The sequence below is a fragment of the Eumetopias jubatus genome, unplaced genomic scaffold (genome assembly GCF_037043125.1).
Source record: "Eumetopias jubatus isolate StellerSeaLion01/CBP00866 unplaced genomic scaffold, mEumJub1_p1.0 scaffold_13, whole genome shotgun sequence".
In the NCBI taxonomy this organism is placed as follows: domain Eukaryota; kingdom Metazoa; phylum Chordata; class Mammalia; order Carnivora; family Otariidae; genus Eumetopias; species Eumetopias jubatus.
Window position 1 is genome coordinate 104,999,542 of NW_028274819.1, and position 26,569 is coordinate 105,026,110.

Genomic DNA, 26,569 nt, shown 5'->3' on the forward strand with positions numbered 1-26,569 from the left:
TCGGGAAGGATGGCATACAGACTGAAAGGGGACGTGCATTACTACTCCAAGCTCTGAAAGTCTGAATCTGGAACTTCACCCTAAGAACCTGTAGGGCTCAGAGCCGGCTCAGAACCTGAAACTTCCGCCTCCTTCTTTCCAGCAACGCCCCCCCCCCATCTAACCCCTAGGTGTGTCCCCCTTTCTGATCTGGACGCTCAACCAGTGGTAAGTATATTTTCCAGGCACCCCCCCCACGCCCCGGGCTCCCTTCCCCCCCTTTCAGCACCTACCTCTTAAATCATCGGTGTGTCTGGTTCAGCATCTCTGTCCCCAGCCCTTCTGAGCTCGGCCCCCTCCTGCTACGGCGTCGCCGCTGCGTTCCTGATGCCATGGTGACGCGGAGGCCGGCCCCCGCCCGGCCCCCGCCCGGCCCCACCCACCTCTTGCCGGCGCGAGCCAGACCCTGACAACCTAGGCCCCGCCCCTTCCTTGGCCGGCTCCGCCTCCTAACGGCCCAGACAGCAACCCCAGCAGGCCCTGACCCCGCCCCCTACCTCCCTGACCCGCCTCCTGCGGGCCGACGCCGCCCCGCCTCCCTGAATGCCAGGACGGGCCCGGGCAGCTCCGTCTTCTGCAGATGGAAACCCGCCTCCTGGGCGTCCAGATCACAGCCCCGCTCCGCCCCAGCCAAGGCCTGTGGGGTCCCGCGCGCGAAGTGTCTGGATTTACTGGCTGCCCTCAGGCTGAGCGAGACCTGCTTCGCTTACGTAGAGCCTGCAGACCCCCACCCCGGAAAACGCACCAGGCATGTTCCTTATGCGATTTATTGATCCCAGCGGCTCCGCACCTGCGAGAGCCAACAGTCCAGCCAAGGGGAGTTTCCGGGCTATGCAGTGCTGTCGGTGACTTGAAGTACTTGTAACCGATGGTCCGAGATAGCTTCCTCCACGCCTCAGCCCTTGCCCTCGTTTGTCTGTTTAGGTTCTGGGACCCTTGACCCAACCACCAAGGGAATTGCCCAAGCCAGCTCTGGGGGCTGTGCACAAGAACTCAGAATGCTTTTCCAGAGCACCTCTCCTTCTTCAGCTTTGGAGTTTAAGGTGTGTAAAAGAGACACCACTAAATTAAGCCCAACAAAAGCAGCTCAAGTGCTGGGGTAACCTGTCGTATTAGCACTTCTCTTGAAAGCAGGAGCAAAGGAAGGGGTCAAAAAACTTCCTGCGCACTCATCCTAGCCCCCCTCATTTTGTGGAACTCCATCCACCCCTAGCTAACCCAAATACAACTCCAAGCTAATGGTGGCAAGTAAAAGATAGGCCTAGGGGAGGGGGCAAGACTGGGGGCACTCACAAGGGCCCTGGAGTTCTTTAAAACGTGGCAGCCATCTCTGGGCTGCCAGCCAATTCCCCAGTGCAGATTCTCCCCAAGTGAGTAGTGGTAAAATGATGGAAACACGTCTGTCCTCCCCAACGCTCACACTAGGGTCCCGTTCTTGCTGTCATAGCGGCGTGTGGCCTGGGGGAAGCGAAGGGTTGCGTACTGCGTAGCATTTTTGAACTGCAGGTGCTTCACCTCCAGAGTAGAGCGTGGCTGGGTAGAGCTGCACACTTGAATGTCTGCATAATGTAAGCTGCTCTCCTTCAACCTGAGGCCTTGACTCCTCTCCTGAGACGTGGGCTTCTCTAACACCTGTTCATAAATATGTCCTCTTGTGTCACAGGCCTGCAAGAAACAGACAGCATTAAGGGAGATTCTTGGCTTGCTTTTGCCCCTCACCCACAAAGCGGGGTCGGCGATTCTGACCGACCCCTTTGCTCCTTTGTGGGGCAGAACCAGCAAGCTCTGGTTCAAGATAACTGAGATGTGTGGCAGGGTGAAAAAGCTGAGTCCTCAGATCACATGTCTGAGCAGCCCCCTGGAAAGGGCCAGAGGCCTGTCATTACCTTTGCACTGTACTGCTGCTTCGGCTGCTTCAGAGCCCGTCTTGCGCGGCTTCCTGAGAGGAAGAAATCCAACTTAAATTCATCCTCCCTTCCCTGTCTCTACTGAGATTGCCCTCTTTGAATCTCCGTTAAACTATTATGGTGGATTTCTAACTAATCTCCCTGCCTCTGCTCTCGCCTCTTTCACTGCGGCCCTTCCCACATCCAAACTCCTCTCATGCTCTGCCCATAATATATATCCTCCAGCCTCATTTTTCACCAGCCCCTGACACAGTGCAGCAAATACATGTTGAGAGCCCATTTTTTTTGCCAGGCTGTGTGCCACATTCTGGGGCTAGAAGGATGAGCAGACTATTTTCTCTGCCTCAGGGAGCTTACAGTCTATTAGGGGAGACAAATGTGTATACAGACTATTACAGTGCAGTGTGGTAAGTGCTCAGCCACACCAATCAGTCACTTTCAATCAACTCAGCCTCTTCTTTCCTGTTTCTTTCTTTCTTCTTTTCTTCCTTCCTTCCCTTTCTTCCCTTTCTTCCTCCCTTCCTTCCTCCCCCTTCCTTTTCTTCCTCCCCCTTCCTTTCCTTCCCTTCCCTTTCCTTTCATTTCCCTTCCTTTTCCTTCCTTCCTTCCATCCTTCCTTCCTCTACAAGAGATAATTCCACTGCCTAACCTTTCCTCTCTGCTCCTCTTCCAGCTTGAGAACTTGCTATATTATTCCTTCGACACTGGTGTTGTCTCCCATTCTCCCATGGTACGAGTGTGAATCTATTACAGCACCAGTAGATTGCATTGCAGTTACTTGTTTATGTGTAAACAAGTCTCTCAAAGTTGATTTTGAGCTCCTCGAGGACTGAGACAGTGTGCCTCTCTGCCTCCTCGGGACCCAGCAGAGTGCCTCCCATACACTGTAAGTGCTCAGTTAACTTTTGCTGGGTGAATGAAAGAATGAGCAACCAACCTTGCCACTAAGATAATGGAAAGGATAATGGAAACGTAGAGTTTCAGAGCCGGTCTGGAACCCCAGAAGATTTTCTCTGGTGTACTATCTCCCTTTATCCCTTTCCAAGGCTACTCCTCTTTTTCATCCTTATGCCCTTCCCGAGGACACTGGTTCCAGCATCTTCTCTTCTCTGATTCGACCACTCCAAGCCCCCACCCCCAACACCCAGTTACCCGGTTTCTTTTTCCTCTGGGAAGTTGGTGGGCAGCTCCTGTGAAAAGAAACACAGATCACCCACGTGTAAGAGTCCTGGCCTCAGTCTTCTCAGCTTCACCATTTGTTCTGTGGCCTCCTTAACATTCTGGGATGACCTTCTCTCACTTCCCTCTAACAAAGATTCACCCTGAGTCGGCCTGAAAGCATTTATCAAGGGTACCACATCTCTCTCCCAAGGATGGTTCTGGAAGGTGGAGTGGTACGACTGACATAACCAAACACAAAATACAGCCTCAGGCAACCAAGCACAACATGCCAGGGATATAGCTGGGTTGAGGGCTATTCTGGGATTGTCTAACAGGCTAATCCCAGCAGAGGGTAAGGGAAACCTGCCAAATAATGGGATGTTCCTGGATTCAGAGACCCTCTTGCTGCTGCTTCGGTGCCTTTTTTTTTTCCCCAGGGTCTCTGCTAACACGGGGTTCTCACTCTGGGAGTCACAGAAGCTGCCACAACCAGGGCTAACAAATTAGGACCCCTGAAAGCCCTTTTCTAACAGGTCATCTCCCTCCCTGCTTCCCTGTCCTTGTCTTTAATTAACAGAGAAAGTGAGAGATATTTAACCTTTAACATGCACAGCACAGGGAGCTCTGAATTTGGTGAGTGACTCAGCTACCTTGTCCTCGCTGCAGGACAGACCTCATTTCTGAGCTGTAGGACAGGCTCAATTCGGAGCCCCTGGGGTCTCCGGTGGAGCCAGTGTGTCTACGTGATTGTCAACTGTTTGATGGCCAGAGAAAAACACTTGTCTGAGGAAATAGGCTGAATAGTTTGGGGCTTACTCTGGATGCTTTTTCTTGCTAGTGCATTTCCAAACTCTCACCAGAGCCAACTCTATCTGTGTGACTTCTGTCTCCATAAGGAAATTTCCTCCTTTTGCTAACTAAAAAGAAAGAGAGAGGGAAGGAAACTTCTAGATCATGTCCATTTTACTACTGTGGAAAAATCATGATTTTCCCCACATATTTGACAGAGGTTTGTGTTTTGGTTTGACTTTTGCTTTTAATGCAGCTTGCTGAGTTGAAAGCAGATAGAATCACCATCTGAAGTTTACAGGTGGTTCAGAAGAAAAGCTTTGAAACCCAGTTCTAGGTCTTTCTACTTCTGCCACTTCAGCTCTTCCTTTTTTTTTTTTTCCTTTAAACCTCTGTCTAGTCATAGCCTTATCCTAGCCTCCAATTCCTTGCCCCTTGTTGCTACTGTTTTCCTACTTACTTCTACTTAAATGGATAAAGAGAACGTAAATTCTAAAGCAACAGATTTGGACGACTCAATTTTAGTGAATGGAGCCTGTTCCCAAGTTGGATACTATACAATGCCTGGACACAACCTAAGTGGAATATTCTGTTAGACTCATAGTTGATAGGATTTTATTTTTAGCTCAGAATTCCGGAAACTATATGAGTACTCTCCTATATTGGTAGTATGAATAAAAATTGGCTCAATTTTCCCGGAATGCACTTGACAAAAAGTATACGGAGGCTTAAACATAAAGTGTGTACCCTCTGATGTAGCAATTCCATATCCTAAGAAATAAGCGGGTACAAATATGAACACTCATTGTAGCCTTATTTACAATTGCAAAAAATAGGAAATATCCTGTATGTCTAACATTGGGAACTGACTAAATAAATGGCATCTCCGATCAATAGACCATTACACATCCATTTAAGAAACATGTTGGAAGAACATCTAATAGCATGAGAAATCTTACTCTTTAAGTTAGTAAAAGGATAATAAAGCATGTTTTGGGATAAAAGCTATGCACATAGGCATTTCAAAAGGATTACATGGAGGTGACCTTTCTGAGTCATTGGCTGTGCGGGTTGGGGTCACCTGAGCCAGGGGTTTTGTGCTGAGATGCTTCAAAGCCTTGTTAAAAATGTTTGGATCCCTGTGAAGGCCTACTATACCCAAGTTTACCAGGAGATTTGTGTAGGAGCGGGGTTAATGGGCTTCACCGTTTATAAAATCAGGACTGCTGATAAAAGAAGGAAAGCTTTGAAAGCTTTGAGTCCTGCACCTGCTCATGGTCATCATTAATCAGCTTTACTTGGAACATCAGTATCAGCAAGCTCTGTTAGATGGGAACGTGGAGCATCGCTGTACCTTGTAGACGTGTTGTTTCCTTTGTGGCATGAATAAATGTAACTCTGAGGTACACCAAAAAAAAGGGATCACATGGAAATAGACTAAAATGTTCCCATCATTTATGGTTGCTATAAATATATTTAGAATATTTATGGTCGCTTCTTATTTTCTGCTCTTTGGGATTTTCCAAATTTTCTACAGTGAATGTGTGTCACTTTTGTAATCAGAAAATAATAATAAATAATAATAATGATATTTTAAAATAAAAAGCTTTTTAATCGACATACTGTCTTGAAGTCTCTGTAAGTTTATTGAGATAATGAGAAACAGAGGAGAACAATATCCAGTCCTTCTAGTACTTTAAGTTTTTTAAGGGGCACCTGGGTGGCTCCGTCGTTAAGCATCTGCCTTCGGCTCAGGTCATGATCCTGGGATCGAGTCCAGGGATCGAGTCCCGCATTGGGCTCCCTGCTCGGCGGGAAGCCTGCTCTCCCTCTCCCACTCCCGCTGCTTGTGTTCCTGCTCTTGCTATCTCTGTCTCTGTCAAATAAATAAATAAAATCTTTAAAAATAAAAATAAATTTTTTAAGGTTTCATTTATTTGTGAGAGAGAGAGAGTGAGCGGGAGGGGCAGAGGGAGAGAGAATCTGAAGCAGATTCCTTGCTGAGCCTGACAAGCCCTATGCGGGGTGCAATCCCATGACCCTGAGATCATGACCTGAGCCGAAACCAAGAGTCAGACACTTATCTGACTGAGCCACCCAGGCACCCCTGGTCCTACTAATATTTTAAGAGGAAAAAATATGTTTTGGTTGGAATATCAGGGGTAGTGTTTCTAGCCAGGCTCTACAGTCAGACTGACTTACTTGGGTCGGGGCTGGAATATTGGTTTATTTCCTCACTTAGCCATGTGACCTGGGACAAGTTAACTTCTCTGAGCCTCAGCTTCTCAGCTGTAAAAACAGGAGTAAGGCCACCTCCCTCAGCATTGTTGGGAAGAGATTGTTTGAAAAGTGCCTGGAGCATAGTAAGCTCTCAAACACCAGAACTATGATTATCATCTGGGGAAGAAGGGAAGGGAGCGAAAGGAGAGGAAGACAAAGAGAAACCATGCCAATTCACCATTCCAGTCTGGCTTTGGCCCCTCAACAGTCAGCAGGCTTGGCTGTGTTTTCTGAGGCTTTCTGAAAGGAGTGAACACAGAAAGAGGTAATGCTCTGGTGTTGGCACCCAAAGATGTGCCAGGCAGAGGGAGGTAGCAGTGGGAGGTTGGTAGAGAACTATCTGCAGGCTTTCCCTTTTTCTCTGGGCCTCCATGTCCACCAACAGAAACGTTACCCTCCACCCTCTGCCCCTACTCACCAGCTTCCCCCACAGCAGAGCTGGTTTCCCATGGTGTTCTGTCTCAGAGGAACGCAGCTGTTTTTCTACAGAAAGAGGCTGGTGCATTTCCTGGTTCCTGGTTTAGCTTTCAATAGCGGCTCCAAGGGAGTCTCTGTCAGTGTCAGATTTCAACCTAGCAGGTTGGACTTTGGAAGCCACCTGCTGGAGTGATTCCCAGGTGACTGTTCCCAGCCAAGGGGTAGAGGAGCACACATGGGCTCCAGGTGAGAGCTATCTCACCTTCAGGATTTGGAGCTACTTTGATGAAGCCATGAACTTTGAGCTTCAAGCTTCAGTGAAAAGAAACGTGAGATAGAAAAGGGCTCTGGGTTTCCTTAAGAAGTGTTTCTCTACTACCCCACACTGTCATTGAAATATATCCTCTATAATGGAGTGAAGAGTCTTAACTTATGTTTCCCTAGCACTACTCGGTTTTAATGGAGTTTCACTTTCAAGGTATCCTGTATCAGTTTCTTATTATCCCTGTCCAGAACCTGGGTTTGAGTATGGGAGTCTCTTGGAAACTTAAATTTAGGGAAATGGATTCCTTTTAAGTCTCCGTTGCTTTTGGGATTAATGTGGGCAAATTGCTTTTTTCTATGAGGGTGAGAGGACTCAACTCATTGTCTACCCCCCTTTCTGGTCAAAAATCACGTGGTCCTATGATTGGAATGGCCTCAGCACTTCCTGACCACTTACTTCCTCGTGCCCGGCACAGAACTACAGAAGCTCCACTCCCACTTCAACTCAGCTTCTCCTTCCAATGACCCAACGTCAGACTCATTTCACTCTCTCCAGAGAGCAGGCTGCTGTTGAGCAAACTCCTCTGTAGAAACTATGGGCCCTGGGAGAATTTGTGAAACCCGCAAGGCTTGTCTTCAGGGCTGACGCGGGAAGCTTTCACTAAGTCCTAGTTATTGTTATTACTTCTTTTTTTTTTTTTTAAGATTTTATTTATTTATTTGACAGAGAGAGACACAGTGAGAGAGGGAACACAAGCAGGGGGAGTGGGAGAGGGAGAAGCAGGCTTCCCAAAGAGCAGGGAGCCCGATGCGGGGCTCGATCCCAGGACCCTGGGATCATGACCTGAGCCAAAAGCAGACGCTTAACGACTGAGCCACCCAGGCGCCACTATTGTTATTACTTCTTGTTCTCAGCTCCTTGTCGGATGGCACAGCACCCTACTTTATTATCTTGTGCTGGATCATTGCACTAGCCTCTTAACTTCACCGCTATGCTTCTCCCCTAGCAATTCCTTCTGTATTCTATCATTAACTGTATTCTTTTCATCCTGCTACCCAAACCTCTTAGCCTGGCACTCAAAGCCCTCCACAGTCTGGTCCCTTTCCAGTCACTTTCTCTAATTTAAAGAGGTAATGCATAAAGGAAAACACCAAAGAGATTTTATGACCAGAAACTCCAAAGGAATCAACAGTGTATTGTGGTACCCAGAAAGCCTAATATAACTTAAGCAGCATTAATGGAATTCTAGAGTGATAAACAAGGGTGTTGATGATTCCACTGAAGTCTGTACCAGTCAGCCCGTGATTGGAATAATAATTTTAGGTCTACATGCTGAATTTCGAGTTACATTGTCAAAAGGCAGTGTGTTCGAGAAAGTTGTCTAGGTGCTAAGTGGTTTGGAAAGTCCTAGTGGCTGCCTCAGTCAGTAGAGTGTGCAACTCTTGATCTCGGGGTCATGAGTTTGAGCCCCACATTCAGTGTAGAGATTATGTAAATAAATAAATAAATAAACTTAAAAAAAGTTCTATAAGATATGGTTAAAAGAATTAGGTATGTTTTCTTGGGAAAGAGAAGCCTTAAGAGGATGGGATGGTTATTTTAAAATATCTGAAAGGGACTCCCAAGTGAAAGAAGGATTGCATTTATTTTCTGGACATAACCAGACCAATGAGCAGAAGTTACTGAAATGAATATTTGGGATCAATAGAAGGAAGAATTAATAGGAAATACATCCAGAAAGTTCTGATGAAGAACTGCCAATAAGAACTTATGAAGTTCTAAGTTCTCTGTCACTTAAAATGTCCCAAAAGGAAGTTGACTAAGAGTTGTAAAAGAATTTGAGTGGTATGGGGATTTGGACTAAATGAGAGGTTTCCATTTTTTTCTGGCCAAGGAACCCTCTCTTTGAAATAAAGCTCACATAAAAATAACAATTCCAAAATAGATCAATGGAAGTTGTTCTGGTTGAAGTCTGAACAGGATCCTTTCTAGTTTCTTTTTCTTCTCAACTAGATTAAGGTTCCTGAGAGTAGACAATAAAAGAGCATGTTTTTTAAATCTATGTTTATAATGTACACCTACCATAGTGTATTACTTGGGGGTTGAGAAACATTTGTTGAATGAATGGATGAACAAACAAATATATCAATAGTTATTTCTCTGAGGCATGCTTTCATTTTTGATAAGGGGTAATGCTTTAACCAAGAATTGAATTCTTTGAGTGAGGGCTCTTATCTTGGGCATCCACAGATCCCTAGGGAGGGGCATATGAATGGATCTCAAGAGCCGTGTGAACCTATTCAAAGTGTAAGGCAAATTTGGTAGCATGTGTATTTTTTCTGGTAAGAGGATCTATTGCTTTTGCTAGGTTTTTCAAATGGGTCTGTAACCTAAAAAGGTTCAGAATCAACCACTTTAATGGAAGAATTTCAGGTGTCCACCACAACCTGGTAAAACGTATATTTGGGGGCAAGGAGGTCTTCTGGACACTCCTCAAATCAAACATGTGTATGAACAACAGAGAGTAATTGAAGAGCCAGACACCCACACTTTCCTGAACACACCATGTCCCTAGTATTAAGACTCTGCTTCCAATTGGGACACCTGGGTGGCTCAGTTGGTTAAGCGTCTGCCTTTGGCTCAGGTCATGATCTCAGGGTCCTGGGATCGAGTCCCGCAAGGGGCTCCTTGCTCGGCGGGGATCCTGCTTCTCCCTCTGCCTGCTCTGCCTGTCACTCCCCCTGCTTGTGCTCTCTCTCTCTCTCTCTCTCTCTCTGACTAAGAAAGAAAGAAAGAAAGACAGAAAGAAAGAAAGAAAACAAACCCTCTGCTTTCAAAGGAGGGTTCCCTGGCCTAGCCCTAGATCCCTGCATTTAGTCTTGGATTGGGTGGGTGATTCAGTGATTCCTCTCTTTGGGATGCACCAAGATTAGAAACAAATGTTTTCTCTCATAAGCCTCCCCTATTGCACAAGTTGGAGAGACTCTGTGGTTTGGTGACAATGGCAGAGGCTTCCGTGCCTGTGCCCTGTGTATGCATACTCCATCGCTCGGAATTAGAAACCATTTTCAGTGGACAGACCTTACTCTGGGAAAACAGGGCTTTAGGCAACTCCCTCCAGCCTAAAACTGTTTTCCCAACCCCTACCCAAAACAGGCCAGACAGGCTGGAGACCCTTGTTTTTGTGTCTCTAATCACCAGCTCAGACAGTGCCCTCTGGGCTGTTTGGACGGCCTATCCCTTTTCCCTCCCAGGATCACTCTCTCTTTTGTTGCATTGTGAGAAAATTATGGCTAGGAATTTGATCTGGAGTCAGGTCAGCTTCCGGGTATGATCTCAGCATCCAAGTGTGAGCTCAGGGTGCTGTGACGTTGGGCACATCTAACTGAGGAGCTTTTTGTCTAGCTGGCTATGACCCCCCCTCCCTCCCTGCCCATCCCATTGTCCAGGCCACAGAATAGGGAGCAGCACAAACAAGGCCCTGAGATTTGGGTTTATTCAGCTCCACCCAGAACTAAACCAAAGGCTAGACACGTCTCAAGGGACCAAACCATACATTGTGGGCCATGCACTTTTCCCTTCCCCCAAGGATGCTGCTACCTCTGGGGTGGTGGGCAGCTGCTCATATCACCGTGGGAGGTAGAAAGGGGTTCGCGGCTTGCTGGCTCCACGGCACTCAGGCCTCAACTCTGGTTGCCTCCTCCTCTTCCTCGGGATCAGGAGGTGCAGGGAGCAGGGAGATGTAGACCTCATTGACCTCTGTGTCCAAGTGTCGGCCACCCCGAGGGGCCTCCAGGTTAAGGATGCCATCATGGGAGAGAGCAGCGCGGACCCGCCAGGGGTCCACATCGGCAGGCAAGACATAGGTGCGGCAGAACTCTCGAGACACGAAGCCGTGGCGGTCCAGGCGCTGGGGGTGCCGGGCAGACACCTCCAGCAGGTTGTCCACAGTCCTCACGGTCACCTCATCTGGGGTAAAGTGGCTCACATCCAGAAACGCCTGAAACTTGCCCTCACTGAGCCTGAGCTCAGAGGCCCCTGCCCTGCTGCCCTCCCCAGCTCCGGTGGCCCGGGGCCGGACATAGTAGCCGTGGTAGAGGGTGGGGGTCAGGATCTCTTCTGGCAAGAGGCCTGAGGGGCAGAGAGAGAAGGCAAGAGGCAGGATGAGGGAGAATGAGGTGGGAACAGGGTGAAATGGGGAGCTCAGGAGACGAGGACCCGGGAGAGCAGCCGGGGAGTCAGGAGAAGTAGGAAAAGGAAGCAGGGGGACGCAGGGGCTGCAGGGTGGCAGCGGGAAAGAGGGGACTGAGATAGGGAATGAGATGGGGGTGAAGGAGGGCAACCCACACGGGGACCGGTGCACAGAAGGGGAATAAGAAGGCACACCAAGGGGGACAGGGGCAGGTATCCCGGCATCGCAGGCAAGGCATCTGCACCGAGGTCAGTAGCAAGGGGACAAGAGCCCTGCTTGGCGGGGGTGGAGGGGGAATCTGGGGTGGGAGATGGCTCGCCCCAGGAGTTCAGTTAAGCCCGGAGTGGGGTGGAGGCCAGTACCGTTGGGAGGTCAGCCCAGAATTTCAGGAGGTGGGGGTGGGAGGCAAGGGGGTGGCGTCTGTGCCATACCTTCTCCGAAGCGCTGCTCACCCAGGCGGCTGGGGTTGGCAAATTCGTACTCGGTGGTGGCTGGGTGGGCATGTGGCACCGAGCGGCCCGACATGGCTGCAGAGGCGTCGGCGGCGCTGGTCCGAGGTGCAGCCCCAACAGAGCAGCGACCCCTCCAGCTGCCTGGAGAGCCAGGGCTCGGTCGGAGGTGGGGGCGGGGTCTACACCACCCAAAATAGTGCGGAGCCTGGGGGGGGGGGAGGGGCGAGGAGCCGGGCCCCTGAGCGCCAGCGACAAGTGTGTGACCAGCGCCGCCTGGACCCCCGTGCCCTCCCCCGCACACCCTTCAGCTGTCGCAGGCGGCCTGAGGGGACAGCTGCGGGTCCTGGCTGGGCAGCAAGCTGGGGAGGGGAGGCTGGCGCCGGACGCCCTGGAGAGGCTTAGCCGAAACCCTTACAGTTTGCACATTTTCCACACCTCCTCCTCTCCTTCTAAGTTCCATGCACCCTGTACCCTACTTCATAAAGCTCTCCTGGTTTTAACGTTCTGCGCGCTGTGTAAGGTGAAAGATGCAAGAAACTTTCCCACCCTTTCTTTGGGGTGGGGTGAAGGGTCTTCTGCCCAGATTAATGTCAGGGTCCTCTCCTGAACCCAGATCAAGCCCGGGCACCACAGAGATGCCTGGCACTGACTTGTTGGTGATCACTGCTCTCCTCCAGGGACCCACAAAGAGTTAATGTCCCTGGGGCCCAGCCTAGGAAGATTCCAGTTCCTGCCCAGGCCCAAGATAGTTGCTGGCCCAATTCCCCTGGCACACTAGGCTGGAGAGGAGGAGGAGGGGCACGCCACCCGCCTGCTTGGGATTCCTGACTCCGTTCCAACTCCAGAGGAAGGGGGGGGGGTGCCACTGGGTGTGGATGGAAAGCTAGTGAAACAAGACCAGGACAAGTCACTGGCCAGCTCAGACGTGTTTGTATTTCTCTTTTCTTAGCTCAGTGAGTACTGGGTATGTGTCACACTGCCAAATCCCCGATCACAAGTCTCCATGAACGGGCGGTGAGCTGGGATAATAAAACTCCTGACATCACCATTCCAGAAGCTTCACAAGACTGCGTATATAAGGGGCTGGCTGTAGCTGCAGCTGAAGGAGCTGACCAGCCAGCTGACCCCCTCCACTCACCTAGCCACCATGGACATCGCCATCCACCACCCCTGGATCCGCCGCCCCTTCTTTCCCTTCCACTCCCCCAGCCGCCTCTTTGACCAGTTCTTCGGAGAGCACCTGTTAGAGTCTGATCTCTTCCCAACTTCTACTTCCCTGAGCCCCTTCTACCTTCGGCCACCCTCATTCCTGCGGGCACCCAGCTGGATTGACACCGGGCTCTCAGAGGTAAGTCTCTGCCAAGATAGGAGAGCTCTTCCTGGAACCTCTTGGAAACATGTCCACCTGCTCTCCTTTTTCTCCCTGCCTAAATCTGGCTATGTCTAAGTGTCTTCGGCACTTGCATGTCCACCAGTGAAGATAGACTAGGCTACTGTTTCTTTCCCTCAGTTACCTGTTTGTATTTGATGCTCCGCTGTATCCTACTTACTGCATTTTTTTCCATGTGCTGCAAAGATTGCCCTCCATCCCCTAACTTCTAAGTAGAATGCCGCTTTCTGGTTTGGTTCATAGAGATCTATAGGGAAAGAGCTGCCTTCAGACCCCTTTGCTCACCTCTTCTAACATCTCATACTCCTGACAAATGTTAGCATCTCAAGTTTCAGGGTCAGGAAGCAGTCCTGCCTCATTCTGAGTTTTCATCTCCACTGCATGGAACTGGAGACAGCAAACACTACTTACTTTCTTTCTATTCCTTCATCTGTGATTTTCCAGGTTTCTCAGGACTGTGACAGGGCACTGACCTGGGTTCAAACCTAATGAGTAAAGAATGTAGGTCCAGTCTTGGGACCCCCAGTTGTCCTAAGAGGGTGGGAGAATGGGGTGAACAGATAAGGTTGACAGAGCTGTCACAAAGAACACTCTGGTTTAAAAATATTCAAGTGTGAGTAAACAGGAGCTGAGTGAGCAAGGGCTTTGGAAGGACAATCAGGGCCAGCAGAACATTCCAGATTGAGTGGGTGGGGACCTTGGCAGAGGTCTGAGTAAGAAGAAGGGGCCTTTGTCTTACAGACAAATGGCAAGGCCAGGCATGGGGGTCAGAGAGGCAGTAGAAGCCATGCCCAGACCCATCCTTGTGATTGCTCCCCTGGGTGGCCTGTCTTCTCTCCTGTCCCTGTAAATAAAGTTTGGGTCTGATGACCACACGGTATGCTTTGGGTACCACTGTGTGGCTCCCCTGAACCAGAGAGCCATGTTTATTCAAAAAGGGACTTTCAGCCAAAAACAGGAGGAAAAACTACCTGGACAGCAAGCAAGTCTGCAGAATGAAGAGACTGCACTAATGTCATCCACGTTCCTACCATCTTTTCTCCTACACCTTCCTCTCCACCTTGCTATTTCTAGATGCGTCTGGAGAAGGACAGATTCTCTGTCAACCTGGATGTGAAGCACTTTTCCCCAGAGGAACTCAAGGTCAAGGTGTTGGGAGATGTGATTGAGGTGCACGGCAAACATGAAGAGCGCCAGGTGTGTAGCTTGTTTTCTCTTCTGTTCTGCTCATTCGTCCAGTGCATATGATACGCCAGACACTACCATCAGCCCCTGAGCCTGGCGACCTTCCAGTCTTAAGCCATAAGGGTCTGGGACAGGGATAGACCTGTTGTTGTTGTTGTTTGGGCCAGAGAAGTGAGTTTTGTTGTTTGTTTTGATTTGATTGCCTTAGATGGGATACATGGATGTTTATTTCCCATTTAAGCCTGTGACTTTTGGCCATCTTAGAATCACTAGGGGAATGAAGAAAAAAAAAAAAATCCCAGTGCTTAGACATATCCCAGACCAATTAAATCAGAATTTTTTTAGGAGCGGGCCCCAGGCATCAGCATTTCTAAAAGCTCCCCTAGGTAATTCTAATGTCCATTCAAAGTTGAGGACCACTGATTGAGGAATCGTGCTTGTTGGACACCTGGTAATTAAATGAGTTGTGTATACCCCGAAGGCTCTTGACTTTGGGATTTTGCAACTTTGCTTTTAGATGTTCCAGAATCCTCTCATCTTTAGTTCGTCTAAAAGGGTGAACTATTTGGTTTGCTTAAGTTTCAGAGCTGCACTCAGCAGCTAAAATCCTGGAGCCCATGTGGAAATCAGTTAACTGAGAGCCTGTCTGCATAGCTTGAGACTCAGCTGGTGTAAAGGTTGGCGCAGGTAGTTTTTAGCAGAATTCTAGAGAATGAGGAACGGCTTCTCATTAACTTCTGGGAGGGTTTTTAAATGAGTCTGCTTCTTACTGATTATTGATAATTCAGATACTTGTGCATCAAACAGCATAATTTGAGGTCCTCGGGCTGTTTCAGTTTTGCTTATGTGATTTAAGTTTGGATCATGGTCTCCCTGGATGAAGGGGTGTTGTTGTTGTTAGCAGCAGTCCTGTTGGTCTGGGACATTCTGGGACATTCCTGAAGAGTCAGGACAATTTCTGGGCTTCCCAGATCTTCAATGCTGAATAATATTCCAGATCCTGGAGTCCCAACACTGATCTAAACCTTTGGGAAATATCCCTAAAAATAGCCATGCCTCAGTTTGGAGAGCTTTGCCGTTTTCACTGTTTCAAATTTCTCAGACTCTCATTGGTCAGAGTGAGCACCCAGGCAACTTGATCTTAGCCCCAAACAGAACAGCTGTTTGGTTTTCTCTCTTGTTGCAATGGCATATGGTCACACTTAAGGGGAAGGAGGATGTCTGAGTTCTCAGCAAGTGGTGCAATTTCCTGTTCTTATCTCTGTCTTTCCTCATTCTCTTGGATTAGGATGAACATGGTTTTATCTCCCGGGAGTTCCACAGGAAATACCGGATCCCAGCCGATGTGGACCCTCTTGCCATTACTTCATCCCTGTCATCTGATGGGGTCCTCACTGTGAATGGACCAAGGAAGCAGGCCTCTGGCCCTGAGCGCACCATTCCCATCACCCGTGAAGAGAAACCTGCCGTCACGGCAGCCCCCAAGAAGTAGACGCCCTTTCTCTAACTGCATTTTTTAAAACAAGAAAATTTCCCCACCAGTGAATGAAAATCTTGTGATTAGTGCTGAAGCTTATTAATGCTAAGGGCAGGCCCAAATTATTAAGCTAATAAAATACCATTCAGCAACAGATAACTGTCTTGTGTTTGAATGTTCTGTGTTTTTTAAAATAAATGTACAGGGGCGCCTGGGTGGCTCAGTCAGTTAAGCGTCTGCCTTGGGCTCTGGTCATGATCCTGGGGTCCTGGGATCAAGCCCCGTGTTGGGTTCCCTGCCCAGCGGGAGGCCTGCTTCTCCCCCTGCTTGTGTTCCCTGTCTCGCTGTCTCTCTCCCTGTCAAATGAATAAATAAAATATTTTAAAAAATAAAATGAAATAAAAATAACAAATAAATGAAATAAATGTACAAAACAATGCAGATCAATTTAATCACCGCATTATGATTGAGAGGACTCTGGGGATATTAGAGTCAGAATGGCTGTCTCCACTACTTACTAATAGTATAAATTTAGCAAGTCACTTAACCTTTCTAGTCCTTAGGTATTACGTTTATTATATGTGGCACTGATGTGTACACTTGTTATAAGGAGTAAATGAGGAGAAAACATAGGTAAAGCCCAAGAAATATCAATTCCTCTCTCTCTTCCTTCTTTGATTTTGGCCCTCATTTTCTTTTTTTTTTTAAGATTTTATTTATTTATTTGACAGAGAGAGACACAGCGAGAGAGGGAACACAAGCAGGGGGAGTGGGAGAGGGAGAAGCAGGCTTCCCTCTGAGCAGGGAGCCCAACGCGGGGCTCGATCCCAGGACCCTGGGATCATGACCTGAGCCGAAAGCAGATGCTTAACAACTGAGCCACCCAGGCGCCCCCCCAAGCGTCTGACTCTTGACCTCAGCTCAGGTCTTGATCTCACGAGTTGGGAGCCCCATGTTGGGCTCCACGCTGGGCATGGAGCCTACTTAAAAAAAAATATTCTACACAAAACAGTTGCCGAAATTTTTCACGATGTAGGGGTGTGGAGCTAGGACAAAATAAATTGCAAATCTATAGAGGTTCAAAACGTTTTCTCCTAAAAAAAAAAAAAAAAGATTTTTTCCTAATAGCCACAAATGCTGTAATCTAGATAGAAGTCAGATTTCTCTAAACTTAACAGCTAATTTTTGTGGCTGTGTAGCAGATACTCTTGGCTGCCTAACCAAACTATTTACACCTTCAGTCTTGCCAACAGCTCCCCAGATTGGTTTAGGTATCTCCATATTCTTCCTAACCATGTTCCTCAGGAAAGTGAATCCAAGCCACAGGTGATCTATCTTGATTAGTCCAAACCAATCATGGAAATTCCCTTCTCTCTGTAATGATTAGTCTTGAAAGGGCCATGACCCAACTGTGGCTACTGAGACAGGAGGAAAGTTTGCTGAAGATGCTTCTAGAAAAGGTTATTAGTTTTTATTGGTTGGTGTTTTTTTAGGATTTATTTATTTGAAAAAAAGAGAGAGTGTGAGTGTGTGTGGGGTGGGGTATGGGGAGGGGCAGAGGGAGATGCAGAGAGAGAGAATCTCAAGCAGACACCCTGCTGAGAGCAGAGCCCAACGCAGGTCTTGATCTCACGACCCTGAGATCATGACCTGAGCCGAAATCAAGCTTAATTGACTGAGCCACCCAGGCACCCTGGTTTTTGGTTTCTAAAAAAGATTCATCAAAAGAGAGAGAGAGAGAGGAAAGGTGAGAAAGAGAGATTTTTTTTTTCTTCCTCCAGATGTTGGAACATGAGGATGTGACAGACTGCTGTAGCCATCTTGAAACCATGAGGCACCATCCATGATATGCTGAGGAAGGTTAAGCAAGAAGGATGGTGGGACTCCAGGTCCTTGATGGGTCACTGAATTGCTAAATTGGTGAACTCTAGACCTTTATTACTTCAGAATGTCTTATGTCTTGTTTTTGTTTAATATATTTTGACAAAGGTTTTATGTTACCGGCATACAAAAAAATCTTAACTGGGGTGCCTGGGTGGCTCAGTTGGTTAAGCGACTGCCTTCGGCTCAGGTCATGGTCCTGGAGTCCCGGGATCGAGTCCCGCATCGGGCTCCCTGATGAGCGGGGAGTCTACTTCTCCCTCTAACCCTCCCCCCTCTCATGCTCTCTCTATCTCATTCTCTCTCTCAAATAAATAAATAAATAAAATATTAAAAAAAAATCTTAACTGACAGAGGCTGAATTAAATAGTGTAAAAATCTGAAGAATGTCCTGAATACCATGTGTCAACTTTAATCGTTTTAGTGAATTACCAGATTTCTCAAGCAGATATAATCTTAATGACTTGGTCTTAAATAAATCATACTTTGACTATTAGATCTCGATATTTATGTTTTTGAAAAATTTGTTCAGAATGTGCAGGGTCACTTTTTGGTGTATTTTTACTGAACTCAAGTTAGACTACTTCTTTATTGTTACTCTTTTCCAGATCACATCTTTTGCTATGGCTGTTCATTGTTATTAGTGTAGGACTTTTCTAGTCCAGTATATTTAAGGATTTTTTTCAGCTTTATAGCTAGCTCATCCATAATTCTACTTCATCCCTTGTATCTGAATTATGCTACGAGTTTGTTGAGGCAATTCTAACTATCATTTATTTTGTTTTTTTAATATTAGCTAACATTTATTGAGCATTTACTATGCGGTAGGCACTGTGCTAAATGTTTTAATTTTTTTAACTATCAATTTTTTTAATAGAATAATTCTAAAAGAGGCCCATAGGGAATATCATCCTCAACAGGGAAAAACTGAGAGCTTTTTCCCTAAGGCCAAGAACACGATAGGGATGTCCACTCTCACCACTGTTGTTCAATATACTACTGAAAGTACTCAGCAGTCAGACAACACAAAGAAAGAAAAGGCATCCAAATTGGCAAAGAAGTCAAACTTTCACTCTTCATAAATACTCTGTGTATTTATACTCTATGTAAAGAAACCCCAAAGACTCCACCAAAATATTGCCAGAACTGATAAAGGAATTGAGGAAAGTTGCAGGATATAAAATCAACACACAGAAGTCTGTTGTGTTTCTATACACTAACAATGAAGCAACAGAAAGAGAAATCAAGGAATCGATCCCATTTACAACTGCACCAAAAACCATAGGATACCTAGGAATAAACCTAACCAAAGAGGTAAAAGATCTGTACTCTGAAAACTCTAGGACACTTACGAAAGAAATCGAGGAAGACTCAAAGAAATGGAAAAACATTCCATACATATGGATTGGAAGAACAAATACTGTTGAAACGTCCATGCTACTGAAAGCAGTTTACACAGTCAATACAATCCCTATCAAACTACCACCAGCATTTTTCACAGAGCTGGAAGAAACAATCCTAAAATTTGTATGGAATCAGAAAAGACCCCGAATAGCCAAAGTAATGTTGAAAAAGAAAACCAAAGCAGGAGGCATCACAGTTCTGGACTTCAAGCTATATTACAAAGCTGTAGTCACCAAGACAGTATGGTATTGACAAAAAAACAGACACATAGATCAACGGAACAGAATAGAGAACCCAGAAATGGACTCTCGAGTCTATGGTCAATCAATCTCAGACAAAGCGGGAAAGAATATCCATTGGAAAAAAGACAGTGTCTTCAACAAATGGTGTTGGGAAAATTGGACAGCCACATGCAAAAGAATGAAACTGGACCATTCTCTTTCACCATACACAAGATGGATGAAAGACCTAAATGTGAGACAGGAATCCATCAAAATCCTAGAGGAGAACACAGGCAGCAACCTCTTCGACCTTGGCCACAGCAACTTCTTGCTAGACATGTCTCCAAAGGCAAGGGAAACAAAAGCAAAAAATGAACTACTGGGACTTCATCAAGATAAAAAGCTTCTGCACAGCAAAGGAAACAGTCAACAAAACTAAAAGGCAACCTTCAGAATCGGAGAAGATATTTGCAAATGTCTTATCAGATAAAGGGCTAGTATCCAAGATCTATAAAGAACTTATCAAACTCAGTACCCAAAAAACAAAAAATCCAGTCAAGAAATGGGCAGAAGACATGAACAGACATTTCTCCAAAGAAGACATACAAATGGCCAACAGACACATGAAAAAATATATAGACTGTTTCCAAAGCAGCTGCACCATTTCACATTCCCACCAGTAGTGTATGAGGGTTCTAGTTTCCTGATATTCTTACCAACACTTATTATTATCATCTATCTTTTGGGTTATAGACACCCTAGCGAGTGTCTAACTGAATTCTTATTCATTTATAAGACATTTATAAGCAAGAAGGATGGTGGGACTCCAGGTCCTTGATGGGTCACTGAATTGCTAAAGTGGCCAACTCTAGCAAGTTGATGGTATCATTGGTTTATATGACTTAGCAAGGTGAAGAAGAAGGGGAATGCATCTAGGAAGAATGAACAGCATGAAGTGCCTGAAGTGCTGATGTATTTAGATTTGGCTGGGGCACTAGATGTATGGGCGAGGGGGTGTGAGAGACAAGGCAAGGGAGTTGGAAAGGGATTCTCCTAAGGACTTTGGAATTTATTTTGAGGGAAATAGAAGCCAATAAAGGGTTTTAACCAAGTGAGTGCCATGATCAACTTTGTCTTTTTAGGGTTACCCCGGGAGTAATACAGTGATTGATATGTGGGACTGCAATAGAAAATAGAGATATCAAACAAAAGGGTCTTGCAGCAGACTGGGTGAGAAAAAATGGAAAACTGGAACGTGGAAAAGGCAATAGGGGCGTCTGGGTAGCTCAGTCGGTTCAGCGTCTGCCTTGGGTTCAGGTCATGATCCCAGGGTCCTGGGCTTGAGCCTTGAGTTGGGCTCCCTGCTCAGCAGGGAGTCTGCTTCTCCCTCTCTCTCTGATCCTCCCCCACACTCCTGCTCTCTCTTTCTCTCTTCTCTCAAATAAATAAATAAAATCTTTTTTTTTAAAAAGGCACTAGAGGGCGCCCGGGTGTCTCAGTCAGTTAAGTGTCTACCTTCGGCTTGGGTCATGATCCCAGGGTCCTGGGGTCAAGCCCCGCATTGGGCTCCACGCACAGTGGGAAGCCTGCTTCTCCCTCTTCCACTCCCCCTGCTTGTGTTCCCTGTTGCGCTGTGTCTCTCTCTATCAAATAAATAAATAAAATCTTAAAAAAATAAATAAACAAAAAGGCTCTAGAGATGTAAAAATGGGGGACATAAACAAGACATAACATAGAGGTAGAATTTACAAGGCTCTGCATGCTTGAATGGGGATGAGAAAGGGAGAGTCAAAATAATTCCTTGGTTTCTGGTCTTGACAACTGTATGAAGTTATTATATAATATATCATATTAAAAATAAGAAAAAGTGGTTAATATACATAAAAGAGAGCTACAGAATTCACCTAGATATGGAGTACCTTAGGAGAGAAAATAATATGAGACAGAAGGTTATGAATACAGTTGTAAGTATGTTGAGTTTGTGGCCCTTTGGGAATTCAAATGGAGATACTCAATAAGTAGTTGGTTATGTACCTCCAGAGCTCTGGAGACACATCTAGTATGGAAGTAGGAATTTAGAATATGGAAGGACATAGGTGAGAGTGATACTACCATTTAGGATTAGCCAAAAGAAGTTGGGGGATGGCCGAAAACAGAATCACTGGAAAGGCAAACTTACGGGATTGGCAGAGAAAGATGAGCTCATAAAAGAGACAAAGAAGTGTCTCAGAAAGATTGGAGGAAAAAATATTTAGCATGACATCACAGAAACCAAGGGAAGAAAGAGGTAAGTAGTCAGGTGGATTATCAAATGCAGGATATAAAAGTGAAATAACCTATGAGCTGAAGTGTCCAACAGATATAGCAAAACTTTCACCTTCATAGATACAGTGTCAGGGAAGTGGTAGATTAAAGAGTAAATGGGAGACAGATACCTTGATAAGAGAGAACAGTAAGTTCACAGGTGATGCAATCTCTTTGTTACTAACACATAGAAGTGGTAGAATTGTTTTTAAGCAGAAAAAGTAAATAACAATATGGATATATGAATATGAAAATATTTAAATGACTAAAAATAAAATTCAGGAGAATGGGCATATTGACCAATATATACAAATGATATAATCACCTGCCCAAACAACCCAAACAGAATCAGTAGACAAACTATTAGAACCAATAAAAGAGTTCAGCAAGTTTATAGGATACAATCTTAATTTATAGAACATTGTTCTGGTGATCTATTCCTGCATATCAAACTATCCCAAAACTTAGTAGCTTAAGAATCATTTTATTAGACCTTACTACTTATATAGCACAGGGCTCAGCCGGGCAATTCTTTTTTTTTTTTTTAAGATTTTATTTATTTATTTGACAGAGAGAGAGACAAAGTGAGAGGGAACACAAGCAGGGGGAGTGGGAGAGGGAGAAGCAGGCTTCCTGCGGAGCAGGGAGCCCGATGCAGGGCTGGATCCCAGGACCCTGGGATCATGACCTGAGCCGAAGGCAGACGCCTAATGACTGAGCCACCCAGGCGCCCCTCAGCCGGGAAATTTTTGAGCTTCTCATGACATTGAGTGGGGTCAGTTGGTGGTTTTCAGGCTTCAAGATGACTTAACCCTCATTCTTTTTTTTTTTTAAGTTTTTTTTTTTTTAAGATTTTAGTTATTTATTTGACAGAGAGAGTGAGAGAGCACAAGCAGGGGAAGCAGGAGCAGGAGAAGGAGAAGCAGGCTACCCGCTGAGCAGGGAGCCTGATGCGGGGCTTGATCCCAGGACCCTGGGATCATGAGCTGAGCCAAAGGCAGACGCTTAACCATCTGAGCCACCCAGGGGCCCCTTAACCCTCATTCTTGCTGCTTTGGCGAAGATGGTTGGAAGGCTGGGCTCAGCTGGGCCCCTCTCCCTCTCTTTGTAGGGAGTGGGGCCTTTCTATAGGGTATTTCCATCAGGTAGCTGGACTTATGGGCTCCAGGAAGGAGTATTCCACAAGACAGGAGGTGAAATCTGCTAGTTTCTTAAAGCCTGGGCCTAGGAACCTGTACAGTGTTACTTTTGCCATATTTTTGGGGTCAAAGCAGTTGCAGAGTTTGTCTACATTTAAAAGGAAGGGGCATAGACTTCCACCTTTTGATAAGAGGAGTGTCAAAGAATTTGTGGCCTTCTTTAATCCTCCACAGAAGCCAAGAGAAAGGGACAAGAATATATATGTAATCTCTAAAATTTATAAGAGATTTATAGCATTAGTACCTGGAATATACAAAGAACCCTGCAAATCAGGAAAAGGACAGCTGCTCCAATAAAAAATGTGGACAGTGACTGTACATATGAAAATTATAGAAGTGGGAACCAAAAAGCCAACATGCATACAAAGAAAGGCTGAAAATCATCCGTAGTCGGTGAAATGCCAGTCAAAGTAACAACAAGCTGTCATTTTACAATAGGCTTTTTTGATATTGCATTAGTGATATTTTGGGCCAGATAATTCTTTGTTGTGGGGGCTCTTCTGTGCATTGTAGGATGTTTAGTGGCACTCCTGGCCTTTACCCACTGGATGCAGTAGACATATCAGTTGTAACAATCAAAAATGTCTCTAGACATTGCCAATTGTCTCCTGAAGGACAAAATTGCTCCTATTTGAGAACCACTGCTTTACACACCTATCAGCTTGGCAAAAAATAGAAAGTTGGTTAATGCTAAGTATGGCAGGGATATGGCGACATGGGAGCCTCAGGCACTGCTGGTGGATGTGTGGGCAGCACAACCATTCTTGAGAACAACAGCCAATTTAAATGTACCATTACCTCATTACCCAGCAATTCAGTCTCTATAAAGAGCCATATATGACGATGTTCTCTGCAGCTTTGTTTGACAGTGGGGAGTTAGAGACAAATTACAAACTGGTGGCAGAACACTCCAGCTAACAACAAAGGAAAATACATTTTGTTTTCAGTGCACATGGAACAAGAAAAACCATACATTAGGCCAGAAACAAGACTTACCAAATTTTATTTTATTTTTTAAAAGATTTATTTATTTATTTGAGAGAGAGAGAGAGCATGAGCTGGAGGGGGAGAGGGAGAGAGAATCTTAAGCAGACCCCACACTGAGCACAGAGCCCAATGTGGGGCTCGATCTCACAACCCAGAGATCACGACCCGAGCCAAAAATCAAGAGTCAGTCACCCAATGTGGGGCTTGAACTCACAGTCCAAAGATCAAGAGTCATATGCTCTCCCGACTGAGCCAGCCAGGTGCCCCTTAAGAAAATGAATTTCTTAATTCATTCTATGAGGCCAGTATTGCCCTGATACCAAAGCCAGACAAAGATATTATCAGAAAGGAAAACTACAAACCAATACCCTTTATGAATATTGATGCAAAAATCAACAGCATATTAGCAAATTGATTCAGCAGCATATTAAGAGGATACATTACAACCAAGTGAGATTTATTCCTGGAATTCAAAGTTGATTCAACATAAAAAAAATCATGTAATACACCATATTAACAGAATGAAGGGGAAAAAATGATAATCTCAAATGATGCAGAAAAAAACATTTGATAGAACTCAGCATCTTTTCATGATAAAAAATACTCAACTAGAAATAGCAGGAAATTACCTCAACAAAATAAAGACCATATATGAAAAACTCACAGCTGACATCATACTAGGAGGTGAAGACTGAAAGCTTTTCCTTAAAGATCAGGATCAAGACAAGAATGTTCATTTTCACCACTTCTATTTAATATATTATTGGCAGTTCTAGCCAGAGCAATTAGGCAAGAAAAATAAAAGCGTCCAAATTGGAAAAGAAGAAATGAGATTACCTCTGTTTACAGATGACATGATCTTACATGTAGAGATCCCTAAAGATTTCACAAAAAATTCTCTAGAGCTAATAAAGAAATACACCAAAGTTGCAGGATTCAAAACCAACACACAAAATCAGCTACATTTCTATATGCTAATAAAGAATAATCCCAAAAGGAAATTAAGAAAACAAATCTATTTATAAAAGCATCAAAAAATAGCGTGGAACAGGGCCCCTGGGTGGCTCAGATGGTTAAGCGACTGCCTTCAGCTCAGGTCAGGATCCTGGAGTCCCAGGATCGAGTCCCACATCAGATTCCCTGCTCGGCAGGGAGTCTGCTTCTCCCTCTGCCCCTCCCCCCCATGCTCTCCTCTCTCTCTCTCTCTCTCTCTCTCTCAAATAAATAAAGAAATCTTGAAAAAAGTATTGTGGAATAAACTCAACTAAGGAGGCAAAAGACTTATACACTGAAAACAATAAAACATGGCTGAAAGAAATTAAAGACACAAATAAATGGAAAGAAAGACATCACACATTCATGGACTAGAAGACTTAATATTGTCAAGATATCAATACTTCCTAAAGCAATCCACAGATTCACTTCAATCCCTATAAAAATTTCAATGCTTTTCCAGAAATAGAAAAATTCACCCTAAAATTCATATGGAATCGCAAGGGACCCTGAATAGCCAAAATCATCTTTAAAAAGAAGAACAAAGTTGGAAGACTCATATATCCTAATTTCAAAACTTATTAACAAATTATAGTAATAAAAAAACAGCGGGGTATCAGCATAAAAACAGATATACAGACCAATGGAATAGAATACAGGGGCCAGAAATAAACCATCATGTATATGGTTAAATGGTGTTTGACAAAGATACCAAGTCCATTCAATGAGAGAAAGTACAGTCTTTTCAACGAATGATCCTGAGAAAATTGCGTATCCACATGCAAAAGAATGAAGCTGGACCCCTACTTTACACCATATACAAAGTTAACTCAAAAAGGATCAAAGTCTTAATTATAAGAGCAAAAACTGTAGAATCTTAGAAGAAAACATATGGGAAAAAATTCATAATATTGACTTTGGCAAGGATTTCTTGGATGACACCAAAAGTTTAGGCAACAACAGAAAAAATGGATAAACTGGACTTCATCATAATTGAATACTTTTGTGCATCAAAGGGCACTGTTAAAAGAGTGAAAGTACAATCCATAGAGTGGGAGAAAATATTTGCAAATCCTGTATCTGACTAGGAATTAATATCCAGAATATATAAAGAACTCCTACAACAAAAAGGCAAACAACTCATTTCAAAAATGGGCAAAGGACTTGAATAAATGTTTCTCCAAAGATATACAAATAGCTAAAAAGCACATGAAAAGATGCTCAATATCACTAGCCATTAGGGAAGTGTAAATCTAAACCACAATGGATACCATTCTATACCCACTAGGATAGTTATTATAAAAACCAAAAACAAAATAAGTGTCCGTAAGGATGTGGAAAAGTTAGAATCCTTGTGCATCCAGTTGAGCATTTCCAAACTGTTAAACACAGAATGACCATATGGATCAAGCAATTCCACTTCTGGGTATATTCCCAAAAGAATTGGAAGTGGGGACTCAAACAGATACTTGTACACCAATGTTCGTAACAGGACTACTCAGAATAGACAAAAGGTGAAAACAACCCAAGTATCCATTAACAGATGAATGGAGTAGCAAAATGTAGTAAATATATAATGTAATATTATTCAGTCTTTTTTAAAAATTTTTTATTGTTATGTTAATCACCATATATTACATCATTAGTTTTTGATGTAGTGTTCCAGTCTTAAAAGGAATGTATCCTATAATACGGATGAACCTTGAAAACATGCTAAACAAAATAAACCAGACACAAAAGAACAAATATGACATGATTCGTCTTATATGAGTTTCCTAGAATAGGCAAATTCATAGAGACAGAAAGAACAGTGGTTACTAGGGGCTAGGAGAAGGGGGGAATGAGAAGTCAGTGTTTAATTGGTACAGAACTTCAGTTTGGGATAATGAAAACGTTCTGGAAATAGTGCTAATAGTTGCACAACTCTGTGAATATACTTAATGCCACTGAATTGTACACTTAAAAATAGTTAAAATGGGGGGATCCTGGCTGGCTCAGTCGGTAAGAGCGTGTGACTCTTGATCTC

The 26,569-nt window shown here is 44.9% G+C and overlaps 3 protein-coding genes and 1 pseudogene across 3 annotated transcripts; 2 read left to right on the forward strand and 2 right to left on the reverse strand.

The window, feature by feature from the left end:
* Nucleotides 1-792: 792 nt before the first annotated feature.
* On the reverse strand, nt 793-6,679 carry CUNH11orf52 (chromosome unknown C11orf52 homolog). The gene is made up of 4 exons (XM_028105910.2): nt 6,595-6,679; nt 3,099-3,136; nt 1,926-1,978; nt 793-1,704 (listed from the first exon to the last, which is right to left on the reverse strand). The coding sequence occupies exons 1-4, from the start codon at nt 6,624-6,626 to the stop codon at nt 1,456-1,458; spliced, it is 372 nt and encodes a 123-aa protein (XP_027961711.1). The 5' UTR covers nt 6,627-6,679; the 3' UTR covers nt 793-1,455.
* Nucleotides 5,002-5,184, forward strand: LOC114211372 (ATP synthase F(0) complex subunit j, mitochondrial pseudogene; annotated as a pseudogene).
* On the forward strand, nt 6,202-15,679 carry CRYAB (crystallin alpha B). Its single transcript, XM_028105907.2, has 4 exons — nt 6,202-6,441; nt 12,452-12,850; nt 13,967-14,089; nt 15,366-15,679. The coding sequence occupies exons 2-4, from the start codon at nt 12,650-12,652 to the stop codon at nt 15,567-15,569; spliced, it is 528 nt and encodes a 175-aa protein (XP_027961708.1). The 5' UTR covers nt 6,202-6,441; nt 12,452-12,649; the 3' UTR covers nt 15,570-15,679.
* Nucleotides 10,347-11,611, reverse strand: HSPB2 (heat shock protein family B (small) member 2). The gene is made up of 2 exons (XM_028105906.2): nt 11,482-11,611; nt 10,347-10,989 (listed from the first exon to the last, which is right to left on the reverse strand). Exons 1-2 carry the CDS (start codon nt 11,573-11,575, stop codon nt 10,535-10,537), a joined length of 549 nt encoding a protein of 182 aa, XP_027961707.1. The 5' UTR covers nt 11,576-11,611; the 3' UTR covers nt 10,347-10,534.
* Nucleotides 15,680-26,569: the final 10,890 nt, after the last annotated feature.

Excerpts from the sequence above, each read along its gene's own strand:
- CUNH11orf52 (XM_028105910.2), bottom strand. The coding sequence starts at position 6,626 with ATGGGAAACCAGCTCTGCTGTGGGGGAAGCTG. Across the intron at positions 3,137-6,594 it reads CTCTGCTGTGGGGGAAGCTG|GAGCTGCCCACCAACTTCCC; the intron begins GTGAGTAGGGGC and ends TTCTTTTCACAG. Across the intron at positions 1,705-1,925 it reads AGCAGCAGTACAGTGCAAAG|GCCTGTGACACAAGAGGACA; the intron begins GTAATGACAGGC and ends TGTTTCTTGCAG.
- HSPB2 (XM_028105906.2), bottom strand. The coding sequence starts at position 11,575 with ATGTCGGGCCGCTCGGTGCCACATGCCCACCCAGCCACCACCGAGTAC. Across the intron at positions 10,990-11,481 it reads TGAGCAGCGCTTCGGAGAAG|GCCTCTTGCCAGAAGAGATC; the intron begins GTATGGCACAGA and ends TCTGCCCCTCAG.
- CRYAB (XM_028105907.2), top strand. The coding sequence starts at position 12,650 with ATGGACATCGCCATCCACCACCCCTGGATCCGCCGCCCCTTCTTTCCC. Across the intron at positions 12,851-13,966 it reads TTGACACCGGGCTCTCAGAG|ATGCGTCTGGAGAAGGACAG; the intron begins GTAAGTCTCTGC and ends TGCTATTTCTAG. Across the intron at positions 14,090-15,365 it reads GCAAACATGAAGAGCGCCAG|GATGAACATGGTTTTATCTC; the intron begins GTGTGTAGCTTG and ends CTCTTGGATTAG.